Raw genomic sequence first — 15961 nt, 5'->3', positions numbered from 1 at the left:
GCTTTTAATTTTCTGTTTGTTATAATGCTTTACAGTAAAATTGTGTTTGTTATCATTAGTCAGTGTAATAGTTAAAGGAACACTCCATTTTTTCATATTAAACCATGTTATTCCCTTAATTAAGACGAGTTGATACACACCTCTTATCTCAGTGCGTGCGCTAAATCGCTCTGGTGTGCGGCGACACTTTGAGCCTAGTTTATATAGGATCCAAACAGAGATGGAGTTAGAAGCGACCAAACACCTCCACTTTTTCCCTATTTAAATATAGATACAAGAAAAGTTCCACAACCAAGTATGGTGACACAAAATAAAACGTGTAAAACTACTCGTGTACCTGTATTTAAAGTCCCCGTGAACCGGAAGTTGCAAACGATTTTTCTCCAGTGCTGTGTGACGTATTTCCAAGTGAAACGGAATATTGAACAGAGGGCAGGGTTTTACTCTAGCGCTCCTCCTCTCCATCTCTCGCTCATAGCAAACTAACGGTTTGAGGGGAGTGGTTAAGCGTTTCCCCACCCAAACTGTGAAACCTACGTCATCAGAAAAAGAAACCGTTCCAGACCGGAAGTAACTTTTCAGATTTTGATTAAAGATTACTAAGGTAAAACATTTTTTTAATATATATTCACTTGCACGGATTAATTGTTCACCACAAGACTAGTAATATGCGCTAACAAAGTAAATAGGTTCAATTTTGATTTCACGGGGACTTTAAATAGGGCTCAATGTGTCGTCGCACGTGTGGCAATGAAGAGCCACGTGCCACGAGTCACTATTTTTTTTGTTTACTTTCACTTTCACGTTTGCGCAAAAGGGGTGGAGTATGTTAATCACTCAATCACCGCTAATCAAGGAAGGAAATTGAATATAAGGGTGTGTGTAGTACCTGGGAAAATGCGCGTCACCCGTTTATGCATTGAGAAGGTTGCAGTGAAATCGTGATGGATTGTTGGGGAGAGACGGCTGCTTGTCGATCTGTTGCTTCCTGTGGTTAAAGTCTGGTGCAGCGCGAAAGTCGTTGCAGTCTCAGACAAACGAACATTGAGCTGTTTTAACGACAAGCCAGAGCTGTTTTATCCGCTGATCCTAGTGTTGAAGAGGACACTCGATACTCACCAAACTGTTTCTTGCCTGCAAATGTGGTCAGTACCTTTACCTTTACGCCGCCATTCACACACGCACGCACCCACTCGCATTTCACATTTGCACATTCAGTGTGCTTAGTTTTGTTTTTGTTTTTTCTCATAAATTGTTGTTGCCTGTTAAAATTATTGTTTGATGTTGGGGATTTACAACGAAATGAATGAGTTGTTTACTTTCTTTTTCTCTTTTCCTTTTTTTATGAACAATTTGTGAATGAATGTGGACACGAATCTGCCAACGTGGATTAGTGACGCGCGAGGTTGTCTGCGCCGTCTATGGTCTGCACGGATTTAAATCTGTTTGTGGAACTTGGACTCAGGAACTTCTGAGAATCTATTTTGTTATTAGTATTTGTTGTGAATAAATATTCTTTGTATTCTTTTTTTATAAATATATATATATATATATAAATTTATTGTGTAACAGGTGGTTACATTCTGGCTATCCTGGGTTAATGTAAATTTTGACAGGTTTTACCTTGTCTGGCGCCCGAATTTTTCTTTAAGAGAGTTATTTGAGATAAGGCGGCGACCACCGTTACACACGCAAGAGCAATTTGAGACGAGAGAGGTGAGTTTTCCTTTAACATTTGACAATAATTTCCATATGATATTACAGTAATTTTTTCCATTACAATAATATGTCCATGTAGTCCGAAAATTTTTGTAATGAACAATTGTGTTTTTGATGAAAAAAAAAAATTAATGAATGCAATGAAAAAGTGGTTTTATCTGCCTTCCTCAATCCATTTTCAGTCTAAACAGGGTTCTTTATTGCTTTGATAGTGGTAGTTTAAGACTGTATCGTCTTGATTTCATTTGGGCAAATCTGTCTATCACCATGTCATGGTCCACAGCAGTCAAGTTCTCCTTCTCAATGGACATTACTGCCAGGTGGTTCAGCCGGTCTTGTTCCATGGTGTTTCTTAACCATGTATGCTGTAGACGCAAGGCACTAAAAGAACGTTCACAGCTGCAGCTACTAACTGGTATTGTCAGTGCCACTTGAAATACTGATTTCAGTGTGGGAAACATGTCAGCATTTAGCATCTTGAACACATTGACAATGTCAGGAATTTCTTCTTTCTCCTTCCTTCTTTTCAAGAAGTTGTTTTGCCACCAGGAGCTCTTCTGACTGCAACTTTATAATGTATTGCAAGAATCTTGAGAGATTCTTCATCAAGAAAGCTGTCTGAGGTTGGATGGCAGGCTTGAATGCCCTTCATAAGCTCTACTCCTACTCCTGAGAAACAGTTGTCAATCTCTTGCATCATTCGGTCAAGGCAAAGGGTAGTACAATGTACACATGTGGTCATGTGAAGAACTGATTTCTGAGGTTTTCCTACATGGTGTTTCCACCACATAATCATCAAGCCTCTTCTGTTTCCGTCTAAAACCTGCAGAACCTCACACAAGAAAATAACTCTGTAGCACTCTGAACTGTGCGTTGTTCTTTGAGAGAGTCGTAGACTGCTGTTTTGTATTGAACTGCTTGCCCCAGGTCTACGGTTTCCCCCTGCAGGAATTTGTGGAGGCGTCCAGTGATGGATAAAAGTCTATGAAACATCAGCAGCATGTAAAGTTGCTGAGTTTGGACCTGAGGCCTACAGCAATTGGTGTTAAAATTTTGTCTAGACATTGCAGAATGGCACAGAAATTGTCAATTACAGCACACACAGACTTCACCTGACATGCCCAACGTGTTGTTGACAGCTGTACCAGCTCAGATGATTGTTGTCCAAGCTGTTTTTGAACATCAGTAAACTTATGGTGATTAACTAGAGATGCACTGAAAAATGAATAAAGGCTCTCCAGTAAATCAAAAAAGTTGGTGGCTTCTGGTATTGCCTTGCTTGCATGGCACAGCATGTGTCTGTCATGTGCCTCATAGATACAGTCGGCAACGCGTCATAGTTGGGGGGCGTGGTCGGCGTGGGGGAAAGCAGCGCGACCATCCTATGTATTTGAATGACAAAAATGTCATATTGCGAGTCATTTATGCCTGCCGACCGGCAACGGTACATCACGGTAGCTGTCAACATTGAACATTGAAAATAAGGGAGTTTTCCCGGAATCCTTCCCCAAAATAAGGGATTTTGTTTTACACGATTCTTACCCACAAACTTTAAAAATAAAGCACTAATCCTTAAAAGTCTAAAGAGTTAATAACTAGCCTAGAAACTAGTGTCATTTAAAGAAAAAAAAATCTACATTTGGATTAGCGGTGTGTTGCTCTTGCCTTTACGGCAACAATTTCAACTGTTATCACATCTTCCAAAACCCACAAAATAGGGAAGTTGGCTGTCTGTTTATTTCAATTACATTTACACATTTTATGTAGTTTTAAAGAGCCTATATTTAGCCTGGTGGTGGACCGTCACTCAGAAGACACACTCTGTTGTTATTGTAGCCTATCCCATCTTTATATCCTCCTGAGGCCCAGAACGTTTTTTTCCCAAAGTTTTTTCTTCTTCTTTGTGTAAATCATTGTTAAGAGCATAAGAAACAAATGAAAAAAAAAAAAAAGAAAAGATATTTTATTCATATGTTATATGACATTAAATTATATATAGGCAAAACTAATGGCAATATAAATCGATTATTATAATTATTATTTGTTTAAATTACATTGATATCTGAATTTATGTAAAACCCTTGACTTTCAAACATCAAAATGTAAAATGTAGGCTATTCGAGTACAAAATAAACATCGTTTCCTATTTTTTATTTATTTTATTTTTTTGCCTGGAAACGCTTTCAACACGCTTGCGTGTCGCGTGAAAAAATAGCCGTCAGTTCTATTTCTAGCATGCACGCGTTTTCTGGAGTGTGCAAGCTCTAATCTGTTAACATGGGAGCCGAAATAAAAACGGACACGCCACACAGCCAGTGTGTCTCCGGCCAGCGCGCGCGGCGCCGCATCTGAGAATAAACGACTTCAAGCCGAATCAGTCCGAGCTCGTACGTCTCACACAATCAGAGTAAAAATACGGGATATTTTACGGGAAAATACTAAAACGGGAAGACAGCGGGAAAAGAGTAAAAATACGTGAGAAACCCGGAAAAAAACGGGAGGGTTGACAGCTATGCGGTACATTGCAAAATTAACTGTAATAGGTTATGATTGCCCTTATTTAATTAAAAACTGGGTCAATGACCCAACCAAATGGCTGGAGGTGTTGTTTCCAGACTATTGTTATCTGGTTGAATCTCCAGACATCGCGGAAGCTGCAACACAAGCCTACTACTCAATCAACTTGCGTATAAGTTACTATAAGTCCATAAAACCATGTCACTTACCAATTGTACGTATGCTTCACTCAAAACTATTAATCCTTTTGTAAAACGGTGATCAGTAGTAGTTGTGAAGTTGCAGAGGGACTTTGCTGACAGTTATCCGAATTCTCACAGACTGCAGTCTGATAACCTTCAGCTGATAACGCTAATGTGAATGAGACATCCATTATGAAAAACAACTAAAGGAATCTTGTAGTATTTGAGGACAAATATTATAGTAACGTTAATCCTATATGAATACTATAGTATTTTGGGACATAGCCTAGAAGTATAGAGTATAACATCACAGAAGTATTATACACTACTATAGAATACTATAGCCATAGGATTACTATAGTTCTTTTCGTAAGGGATGTAAAGTCAGACAAATCTGGCCCACTGCCTAATACGAGTTAAACATCTACTACTATATCACACAGGGACCTCTACTCACACAGTAATCTAATAAGATATGATTAATTTTGCCGTTTTGTCCTCCTATCCGGTTCTGCATGTATGTAAGAAAGGCTGTAGAACTTCAATTTATAATTTGTTAGTTTATTGGTGGTACAGAAAACGACACAGCAACTCTTCGGCATGATTGTCCCATGTATTTCAATGAGCGCCAAGGCAATGTTTTCCCCCACGGGCTAAATTCACACCACGTGACGGGGCGTTCCCGGGGGCGTCCCGGGGGACCCCGCCTTTGGGAATGACTGGTCTAGCAGTTTGTGCAGCAGCACGCATACGCCTTATTCACGGCAGCGCCATCTTTGATTTTTAATGAGAATGAAAGCGAGGCTGTGAGGGATAGACTTGCATCTCTTCAATGGGCTGTACTGTTATTTAATGTGTTTTCGGATTGTTCTGCTCATGAAACACTGGAAAAATATCTTTCCAAGAAATGTCAGTTGACAAAAAAATCCCGATAATGTAAGCTGTGGAAAATTGTAAGTAATCCAGCCGCTTTATTCAGCTTTTTACAGCGGATGCCATTGGAAACACGGTAAGTCTATCCCTCACAGCCTCACTTTCATACCTGTCATGGCGCTGCTCTGAATAAGGTGTATAGACACTCGTCACACACATACGTCACACACATGAAATGCGCGCATTTTTAGAGCGCTATATCAGAGAAAGTCTAACTCCTTTTAGGCAAGTCATGCCACTCGGCTGCCAATATTGGCAACGCCTCTGGGCAGCTATTTCGGACTTAACAAGACCAGGCTCTTGTTAATCTAAATGAATGGGCAGAGAGTCAGAACTGCACTTTCACTGGTCACTGGGACATAAAAACTGCATGTATAGAAACAGCAGTAAAGTATGATAAACATCGCTGAAAAAGTTTGATGACTTTGCCCCAAAAAAAGGTTTAAAACGCTGGTTTCCCACAAGTTATACTTTTACTGCACATGCGCAAGGGTTCGCTCGCTCTCTGTCGCGCGTGCGCGCCCTGCACAGTTTGAAACACCATAGACATATACAGTTCTTATGTGTGTCCCGTATTTCTGTCGACAGTAACCAGCGATATTAATTATTCGTTGGTTTGATTATTTCCTTTCCATGAATTGGCCAAATGCGCGTGCATAACGGTCTGAAACGATTCGGATTCGTTCACCTAAAGCGGTTTCTCGGTCAGTGATAACAAATAGAGAACAAAACAGCGCTGGTTTCAGTTGTTTCACTAGTTTACTTTGAACTAGGCAGCACATCCCAGTGGATAACGGAACGCAAAGCTTAGCTAAAGCCCGGACACTATAGACCTTATTCAGAGCAGCGCCATGACAGGTATGAAAGTGAGGCTGTGAGGGATAGACTTACTGTGTTTCCAATGGCATCCGCTGTAAAAAGCTGAATAAAGCGGCTAGATTACTTACAATTTTCCACAGCTTACATTGTCGGGAGTTTTTTGTCAACTGGCATTTCTTGGAAAGATATTTTTCCAGTGTTTCATGAGCAGAACAATCCGAAAACACATTATATAACAATACAGCCCATTGAAGAGATGCAAGTCTATCCCTCACAGCCTCGCTTTCATTCTCATTAAAAATCAAAGATGGCGCTGCCGTGAATAAGGCGTATTATTAAACAGCGTTGTGACATCTAGTGAGAAAGCGTTTCAATCGGACACTCCTCTCTCTTACAAACCACAAATCTCTCAATGATTTTATCTAGTTTTAAATCGGATGAAACAGCCTTAACATTCCCAATAAATGTGGAATATTTATATTGATTACTATGTTATAGTCATTTATATTGCATTAGATTTATTAGGGGGGTAGAGGAATATATAATTAATTGTGTGTATAGTTTTTTTTTTGTTTTTTTAACCTGTTTAGGCATTTTTTTATACAGTGGTAGTGAGCCATGCATGGTTACAAAGTTTCACTGTCAGGATATTTTAATTTAAGCCTATAATAATTATTATAGTAAATTGTGTACACTGTAATGATGAGAATATGAAAACAGTGAGATGCTCAACTCTTCATTTCTCATTTCACCTCTGCATTTCGCTTATTGTCAACAACAGGTTAATAAAAAAAAGTGCTTTGTCAAATATCTGTATCTCTTTTAAATAGTTAACTGGAAGCTTAACTGACCTTAAAAATGATCATACATATTTTGTTAATGCATACATTCTCTTCGTGATATATGAATAGGCCTTATGTTATTGGGTCACAAAGATTTTTCGACTTTAAAATGTGGGTCCCCAGAAAAAAAAGTTTGGGAAACACTGTGCTAGACGATCAAAATATAAATCATACACTATTTAAAATTGAAATATAATAGTATGCAGTAGGGGCGGCAGTGGCTTAGTGGTTCATGTGGGTTGTCTACAAACCGAAGGGTTGGTGGTTCAATCCTCGGTTCCACCTGACCAAGTGTCGAGGTGTCCATGAGCAAGACACCTAACCCCAGCTGCTCCCGACGAGCTGGATGGCGCCTTGCATGGCTGACACCGCCGTCGGTGTATGAATGTGTGTGTGAATGGGTGAATGTGAGGCAATATGTAAAGCGCTTTGGTGGCCATTAGGTCTATGAAAGCGCTATATAAATGCAGTCCATTTACCATTTACCATTTATGCTTAAAAGTTACAGATACCTGCTGAAGCTGTTGTATCTTGTTTTAATGATGGCTGGGTGTGTTTTACTTCCTTTTTTTTTAAGAACTTTGATATATCCATTTTACTCATTCATACTTTACACATCAACAAACCACCTGGCTCAAAACATCTAATTACATTGGCTGGATCATAAAGACGCTGAACTTCTCATCGATGGTTGGCCAGTTTACATGTCAGTCAAAAGCACTAGCCTGAGTGGGCAGTTCCAAAGTCCTTTAGTCTCTGGCAGTTCTTGTCGGTTTTGAATGACAACGCGAATCTTGTGTTGACGGATGCTTAGATCATGCGAAAGTCGAGAGATATACATTTAATTAATTAAATTCAAATAAAAATGATTTGAATTTGCATGGAAACTCAGTGATGATGCGTACAATGCATTGTAATAAAAACATTTGGGGCTTTACTGAAAACATTCGGGGCTCCAGCCCCCTTAGCCCACCCCTAGCGCCGCCTCTGCATGTCACAAATCAGGTCCGAGGGCTGGTTTGTCACGATAGATCTAAAGGACGCTTACTTCCACATTTCCATCCTTCCACAACACAGGAACTTCCTGAGGTTTGCCTTCGGGGGTGATGCATTCCAATAGGGTTCTTCCGGTCTAGCTATCCCGTACTTTCATGAAAATGCACGGATGCAGTACTAGTGCCTCTGAGGCTTCAGGGAATTCGCATTCTCAATTACATCGACGATTAGTTGATTTTATCTCAGACGGAGCAGATGGCGGTTCGCCATCGAGAAAAAAATCCGAAATATCAGAAAGTTGGGGTTGAGGCTGAACCCGAAGAAAAGTGTTTTATCTCCTTCTCATGAGACCACTTTTCTGGGTGTCATTTGGGATTCTGTCATCCGCATCGCTTCGATTCTTCAGCCTTGAAACAGTAAAACTAGGCCAGCAACTCACTGTAAAGCAACTCAGAAACTGTTGGGTTTGAGTGCAGCAGTGTCCAACGTTATACCTACCTTATGCCTGTTGTACATGAGACCGCTGCGGTGGTGGCTCTGGACCAAGGGATTCTCCCCAAGGGAAAATCCACTGATCAAAGTCACGCGGCGCTGCCTTCTTGCTCTGGTCTTGTGGAAAGAAACTTGGTTCCTATCCAAAGGTCCTGTGCTGGGGACTCTGTCATCACTTAACGCTAACGACGGATGCTTCCCTCATAGGGTGGGGGGCGGTCATAAGTGGTCGTCCAGCCCAAGGTCTGTGGCAGGACCATCATCTATCATGGCATATAAATTGTCTAGAGATGGTGGCAGTGTTTCAGGCTCTGAAACACTTCCTAGCAGACCTGAGAGGTCATCATGTGTTAGTTCAGTCAGACAACACGTCGGTGGTCTCTTATATAAATCATCAGGGGGGCCTGCAGTCACACTGGCTTTACAAGTTGGCCTGTCAGGTCCTCCTGTGGTCCCAAGGGAAGTTACTATCACTGAGAGCAATATATCTTCCTGGGTATTTGAATGTGGTAGTCGACTCCCTGTCGAAGCAGGGGCCGAGGCCGGGGGAATGGAAACTCCACCCCCGAGATGGTGGAGCTCCTTTGGTTGAGTTTCGGTCATATTTTTATTTTTATAAAGAGTTTTTGGTGACTTACTACAGGTGATATTTTGCATTATTCACCTGTAGTAAGTCAAGCCTGGTTAGGAACGTACTGTAAGCATGCTGTAGCCAGCTATGAGGTCACTGGGGTCTCGACCTCTGTATTTTTTAGCGGTGTGTATAATAAATTATTGCCTATTAACTCTACTGTAGTGCTGCAAGGATATTCCACTTAACATCTTGTGTTCTTTACCACTGACAGATTTTTTTTTTCTTATGCAACTAAACAAGAATTGTGCTCATTATTATCACCCACATTATCTTTGGATTATAATTCACTGTTGTAATTGTGATGGAAATTTTCTTCCCTCTATGGGGTCCCTGGTCCTAAAAAGGTTGAGAACCCCTGAATAAGGTGGTTATGTCACATACTGCCATTACAATGTTTTGTGTTATGGCTTCAAGGGAAATGGTTTTCAAATGACACAACATGACTCTCAGTCACATGGTAATTTGAAGTCTGGACTACAAGGACATTGTGTTTGAGAGTTGATGTTGTGAAGTAGGATGCAGGAGTGAGTGGACACATCTGGACTTAAAAAATGGGCAAACTATACTCACAGAATCCCCTGTGTAAGTGTTTTGAAACATGGTGACAGCACAACTCAGCAATGAAATGAATGTTGGCTAAGTGTGTGAGCGAATGGACAGCCGTTTCTAATGAGAATCATGGTGTATGGGGAAAAGTCACTAAGCTTCCATTGCCATTAAAACATGAACCTAGATTTGGACATGCCGTTCCCACGGTCAGAACTTTTAGCTATAGGCTCAGCTCAAATATGACTGTCGATTTTTCATTACACTGCAAAAAATGCTTAAAAGATTTTTTTTTTTTTTTTATCAAAAACTCCCTTAGAAACTCCCTAATTTCCCTTAGAAAACAAGGCATAATATCTAATGCTATTTATTTAATTGTCTAGTAAATGGATCTAGATTTCAGATTTTTTTAATATATTTGGACTGGAAACAGGACAAAAATAGGTACAAAGAGTGTTTTTATTTTATTTTTGTTTTTTGCAGATAAAGCAACATTTTTGTGTATAATGTTGCTCTAAAGTATACCTCTAGAATTGTGTTTTACATGCACAGTAACATGTTATTGGTATTGGCTGACAGCTGTAGTTGAAATGATAATGAATTAATATCTGAATTTAAGAGCGAAATATAAAGAAATAAAACCAAGATCATGCAGGGGTGTTTATTTTATTTATTATGCCCTTGTTAAAGTGTGCTTAACTGAATTGAATGTGCACATATAAGTATCTTATTTATTTCTTTTAAAAACTACACAGTGCTTGCAGATAATATAATATCAATTAAATAAAAGGCCACTTAAGTATACGTAAAAAAGTACATTTTCATAACATATTTTAAAAAGTGCACTTTGTAATATTTGTAATAAAGACTTAGAACTATTATGCTAAAATATATGTCATCTCACAATCATGAGCCCTGACAAATCAAAAATTTCACATAATCTGAACACCATGTTTAGTCTAATTCTCTCAGGGCCAACAGTAATGTACATTGTGAAGTATTATTCCACTTCGTCTCACTGTTTTCCCCTAGGTTCTGTAGACATGACAATACCAGTAACAATTTTTTTAGTCCCCAGATTATGTAGCTTGTTGATTCATGACATTGCACTGGTTGACTTTCTGGAAAGGTGCAATTTCACTTCACATGTATTGCAAAGATTAAATGGCTCTTTTTCTAAAATGTTATATATGCACCATTAGGAACTGACTGTAGATGGAGGCATCTATTTTGAATATTTAAATAGTACATTTCAGTTATTAAATTAAAATTAGACATTTGATCTTATTGACATTTTGACATTTGAATTGACATTTTACATTAGGCATCTATTTTTAATATTTTACTGACCATCACCGAACATCACATTAATTTAAAATGCATTCAGAAGCTGGGTTTCGTTTTACTGTATTAAAAGTCACTGTACTAATTCACAATATTTTTTGTACCATAGAAGAGAGTGGAGTCTCCCTGCTGCAACTTATTGGAAGCCCTCCGCCTGAAGACATCACCCAGGCTCCAGGTCCAAATAGACAAATCGCTTACCTCTTTACAAAGGATACCAAAACGGGGCAGATGGCACTTGCCCACTTTCCCACTCATTTCTACCGAGACTTCTCTCTTGTGTTCCACTTGAAGCCCACCTCTGATGATGCTGGGGTCCTCTTCTCCATCACAGACTCCAATCAAAATATCATGTACGTGGGGGTCAAGCTCTCAGCTGTGGAGGATGGTAAAAGGAAAGTTATTTTTTATTACACAGAGCCTGATTCAGATAGATCTCAAGAGGTGGCCAGCTTTGAGGTGGCACACCAGCCTCAAGTGTGGAGTCGCTTCTCTCTGGCAGTTAATATGGACCAAGTGTCTTTCTATGAGGATTGTGATACTGAGCCCAAGGTGGTAAAGTTTGAGCGCTCTCCTGATGACTTGGAGCTAGAGACAAACTCCAGGATCTTTGTTGGACAAAGCGGAACTGATGACCCAGACAAATATCAAGTATGTCCTGTGTATCATTGACTGTGCTATATTTGTCATTTTTCTCAAATACACAAAGGGTCATTCTCAGGGGTGTGGACAACAAGGAATGTTGACCTGGACCCTTTGTATCCTTTCCATCTGTCTCTGTCTGTTTGTCTTTCTGTTAAATTATTAATCGTCCCAGACAAATATGATCTAGCTACTCTTTGGTCAACATATGTTCCCTATCGGTCAGTAACTACACCATAGATCATGACAGACCAATAGGAATCTCACTAGAGAGCCAATTTCGAGTGAATCTAAAACAAGCCACATTGGCGTGCAATCATTTGCATCAGCTGCGCGGCCTCGTCAGTGCAGGTATATAATGAGCAGCTGTTGTGATTGCACTTCAGCTTTTTGCTTCGGAGCCTAAACTTCGATGCCTCTGTGTTTTCTTAAAAACAAGACCATTTGGACCTCTCTGATCGGTGCGGGCGTGACGGCACAGGCAGCGCGAGCAGTTTCACTTTCTCTCTCTCTTCAAAGCAAAAACAAAAGCTGTTTTAACAGCTGGTAAGAGTGCAGTGAGAGAGAGTCGGCACACACACAGGTGCACATTCCAGTTTGTAGTCGTTGCAACAGTTCCAATACGTGCCTCAGTACCAGTGAGAGTAGTCTACATGGATAGTTCGCGTCTTTTTAAAGATGACGTTCTATCTGTGTGTTTCTGGATGCGGTCATTACCTGGGATCGCAGGATGGTCTCGAATGCTGTGTTATGTGTCTGGGCCTTGAACACGCACAATCAGCGTTCGTGGATGAGTCATGCACCCATTGTGGGAAGATAACCATCTTGGAGCTGCAGTCGAGAGTTGGTCGAGTTCCTGCAAAGGGGCGGAGTCCCTGTGCTGGCGCCCCATTCCAATCCTCTTGCGAGGGTTGCGGCCTGCCGTGTGACCTTCAGCCCGTGGTCAGATCCCTCGTTCCTTCGGACAGGAGTCCCCTTGGAACAGGTATCCAGGCATGCTGTGGTGTTCACAGATGCCTATGCCACCAGCTGGGGAGCTACGTCCAACGGGCATGCAGTATCAGGAGTGTGGACGGGCCCTCATCTGCATTGGCACATCAATTGCCTCGAGTTGCTGGCAGTACATCTCGCTCTGCGCCGCTTGAAAAGGCCGCTGCAGGGCAGGGATGTGCTAGTCCGCACAGACAACACTGCGACCATTGCATACATCAACTGGCAAGGTGGTCTACGCTCCCGTCGCATGTCCCAACTTGCCCGCCATCTCCTCCTCTGGAGTCAGAAGCATTTGAGATCGCTTTGAGCCATGTATATCCATAGTGTGCTCAACCGTGTGGCCGATGAGCAATCACGAGCTGTGCTTCCGGGAGAATGGCGACTGCACCCCCAGGTGGTTCAGCTGATCTGGAGAGAGTTCGGGGAGGCTCAGGTAGACCGGTTTGCCTCCTCAGAGACCTCCCACTGCCAGCTATTTTACTCCCTGACTGAGGGAACCCTCGGCACGGGTTTACTGGCACACAGCTGACCCTGGTGCCTTCGCAAATATGCATTTCGCCAGTGAGCCTACTTGTGCAAACACTGTGAAAAGTCAGGGAGGACAAGGAGCAGGTCGTTCTGGTTGCTCCCTACTGGCCCACTTGGACCTGGTTCCCAGAACTCATGCTCCTTGTGACAGTCCCTTCCTGGCCCATTCCTCTGATGAAGGATCTTCTGACTCAGAGACAGGGCACCCTATGCCACCCATGTCCAGACCTCTGGAAACTCCCTGTCTGGTCCCTGGACGGTACTTAACACCATCACTTCAGCACGGGCGCCGTCCACGAGACGTGTCTACGTCTAGCTGAACTGGAACTTGTTCGTCGAGTGGTGTTCTTCTCGCCGAGAAGACCCCCGAAGATGTTTGATGGGGTCTGTGCTTTCCTTCTTGCAGCAAGGGTTGGAGCGAAGACTGTCTCCCTCCACCCTCAAAGTTCATGCTGCTTCTATTTCAGCTTATCACGACCACATAGATGGCAAAACAGTTGGAAAGCACGACCTGGTCGTCAGGTATCTTAGGGGGATGAGATGATTAATTCCTCCTTGACCCCCCTCCTAACCCTCTTGGGATCTTTCCCTGGTGCTCCGAGCACTTCAGGATGTCCCCTTTGAGCCTCTGCAATCAGTAGGCTTAAAGCTTCTTTCCATGAAGACTTTGCTACTGGTTGCATTGGCCTCTGTCAAGAGGGTAGGAGACCTGCACACATTTCCGGTCGATGAATCGTGCCTAGTGTTCGGGCCAGGTGACAACCATGTGGGATTAAGACCCCGGCTTGGCTATGTGCCCAAGGTTCCTACCACTCCCTTCAGAGATCAGTGCCTAGATTTTGGGCTTGGTGACAACCATGTGGGATTTAGACCCCGGCCTGGCTATGTGCCCAAGGTTCCTACCACTCCCTTCAGAGATCAGGTAGTGAACCTGAGAGCGCTGCCCTTAGAGGAGGCAGACCCAGCCCAGGCTCTGCTCTGTCCCGTTCGTGCTCTGCATATGTACGTGGACAGAACTCAAAGCATCAGGACCTCAGACCAGCTGTTTGTCTGTTACGGAGGCCAGCAGAAGGGAAAAGCTGTCTCCAAGCAGAGGATGGCCCATTGGATAGTGGATGCCATCGCCTTGGTTTACCAAGCTCAAGGCGTGCCCTGCCCGCTCAGGTTGCATGCACACTCTACGAGAGGCGTTGCATCCTCTTTGGCACTGGCTCGTAGTGCCTCGCTAAGAGATATCTGTAGAGCTGCGGGATGGGCGACACCTAACTAGATACTATAACCTACGTGTAGAGCCGGTCCGTGTTCTCACCCTAAACGGGTAGAAGCACTGAGAGGCCCGCTCTGTCAGCTTGCTGCACCCTTCTGTGCAACCCTATTGCTCCAGAGTGAAAAAACATGTTGAGTCCTCCAACACCCCTCGGCCCGGACATGGTGGAGCGTCCGGAGCCAGGCCCCTGTCCGCTAAATCCCTGAGAGCCGGACCCGGGCTGGGTCCACCCTTCGGGGAACCCATATGTGTATATTTTCCACAGTAGCTCCTAAGACGGAAGCCTGTGTCTTTCCCTTGGTCTAAGTCACCCATTATTTCATATGCAGTACAGCCTTCGGGTTAGTCCATATGTATTTCCACTTAACTCTTTGAAGAAAGTGGGTTCCGCAACGTTCCCCTCCCACATAAAAGGTCACGCTTTCCCAGTGTTATCCAAAGTCTCACTGTATGGGTTATAGAGGAACAGCAGTGTCAGACACTCCATGTGTAAGCCCTCCTCCTATCGTCTTTCCAGGCAAGAAGGTGCAGAGGCTTGCATAGGGCGCTGGATGGGGTGCAGCAACTGTGGCGCTTTGGTAGGGATTCCTATTGGTTAGTCATGACCTACGTTGTAGTGACTGACTGATAGGGAACGTCTCGGTTACATATGTTAACCCTCGTTCAACGAGGGAGGGAATGGAGAGATAGGTCCAGTTGCCACATCTACTGCCACCCACCGGGGGGCCAGCTTCCCAAGTTTGGCTCCTCAGAACTGAAGTGCAATCACCACAGCTTCTCATTATATACCCGCGCTGACGAGGCCGCGCAGCTGATGTAAATGTTTGCATGCCAATGTGCATTGGCTTGTTTTAGATTCACTCAAAGTAAATTGGCTCTCTAGCGAGATTCCTATTGGTCAGTCATGACTTTAGGGAACGAGGGTTACCATATGTAATCGAGACGTAATAGCTATTTTTTTCCCATCCTTCCAGAAATACACTTAGATTCACAATCACAACTGATATGTTGGCTGATGTTGGTGTTACCTGTCTTTTTTTATGTTTAGGGCATGATCTCAGAGTTAAGAGTGGTTGGAAACCCACGGGCTGCAGAGCGTCAATGTGATGATGCCGATGACGATGACAATGATGTAAGCTGCATATAAACTTGACACTGTCATTCTTACATCTTTTTCAAGTTTGTATGTTTATTTTATTTTTTGCAAGGAATTTATTGCTTATAGTTTCTTTCTTTCTTTCTTTCTTTCTTTCTTTCTTTCTTTCTTTCTTTCTTTCTTTCTTTCTTTCTTTCTTTCTTTCTTTCTTTCTTTCTTTCTTTCTTTCTTTCTTTCTTTCTTTCTTTCTTTCTTTCTTTCTTTCTTTCTTTCTTTCTTTCTTTCTTTCTTTCTTTCTTTCTTTCTTTCTTTCTTTCTTTCTTTCTTTCTTTCTTTCTTTCTTTCTTTCTTTCTTTCTTTCTTTCTTTCTTTCTTTCTTTCTTTCTTTCTTTCTTTCTTTCTTTCTTTCTT

At 42.3% G+C, this 15961-nt stretch overlaps 1 protein-coding gene across 1 annotated transcript in view; it reads left to right on the top strand.

Moving 5' to 3' along the window:
* Window positions 1–913: 913 nt before the first annotated feature.
* The window catches only part of col18a1b (collagen type XVIII alpha 1 chain b), a 51411-nt gene continuing 36363 nt past the window's right edge, over window positions 914–15961 (top strand). Inside the window, exons 1-3 of the mRNA XM_089133931.1 lie at window positions 914–1145; window positions 11134–11675; window positions 15503–15586. Of these exons, the coding sequence (XP_088990057.1) occupies window positions 11256–11675; window positions 15503–15586 (504 nt within the window). The 5' untranslated portion in view covers window positions 914–1145; window positions 11134–11255. The remainder of the gene's footprint in view (window positions 1146–11133; window positions 11676–15502; window positions 15587–15961) is intronic.

This window comes from Pimephales promelas, chromosome 8 (assembly GCF_988280905.1).
Source record: "Pimephales promelas chromosome 8, fPimPro1.hap1.1, whole genome shotgun sequence".
NCBI classification, from domain to species: Eukaryota; Metazoa; Chordata; class Actinopteri; order Cypriniformes; family Leuciscidae; genus Pimephales; species Pimephales promelas.
This window is presented reverse-complemented; position numbering and strand designations above follow the sequence as displayed.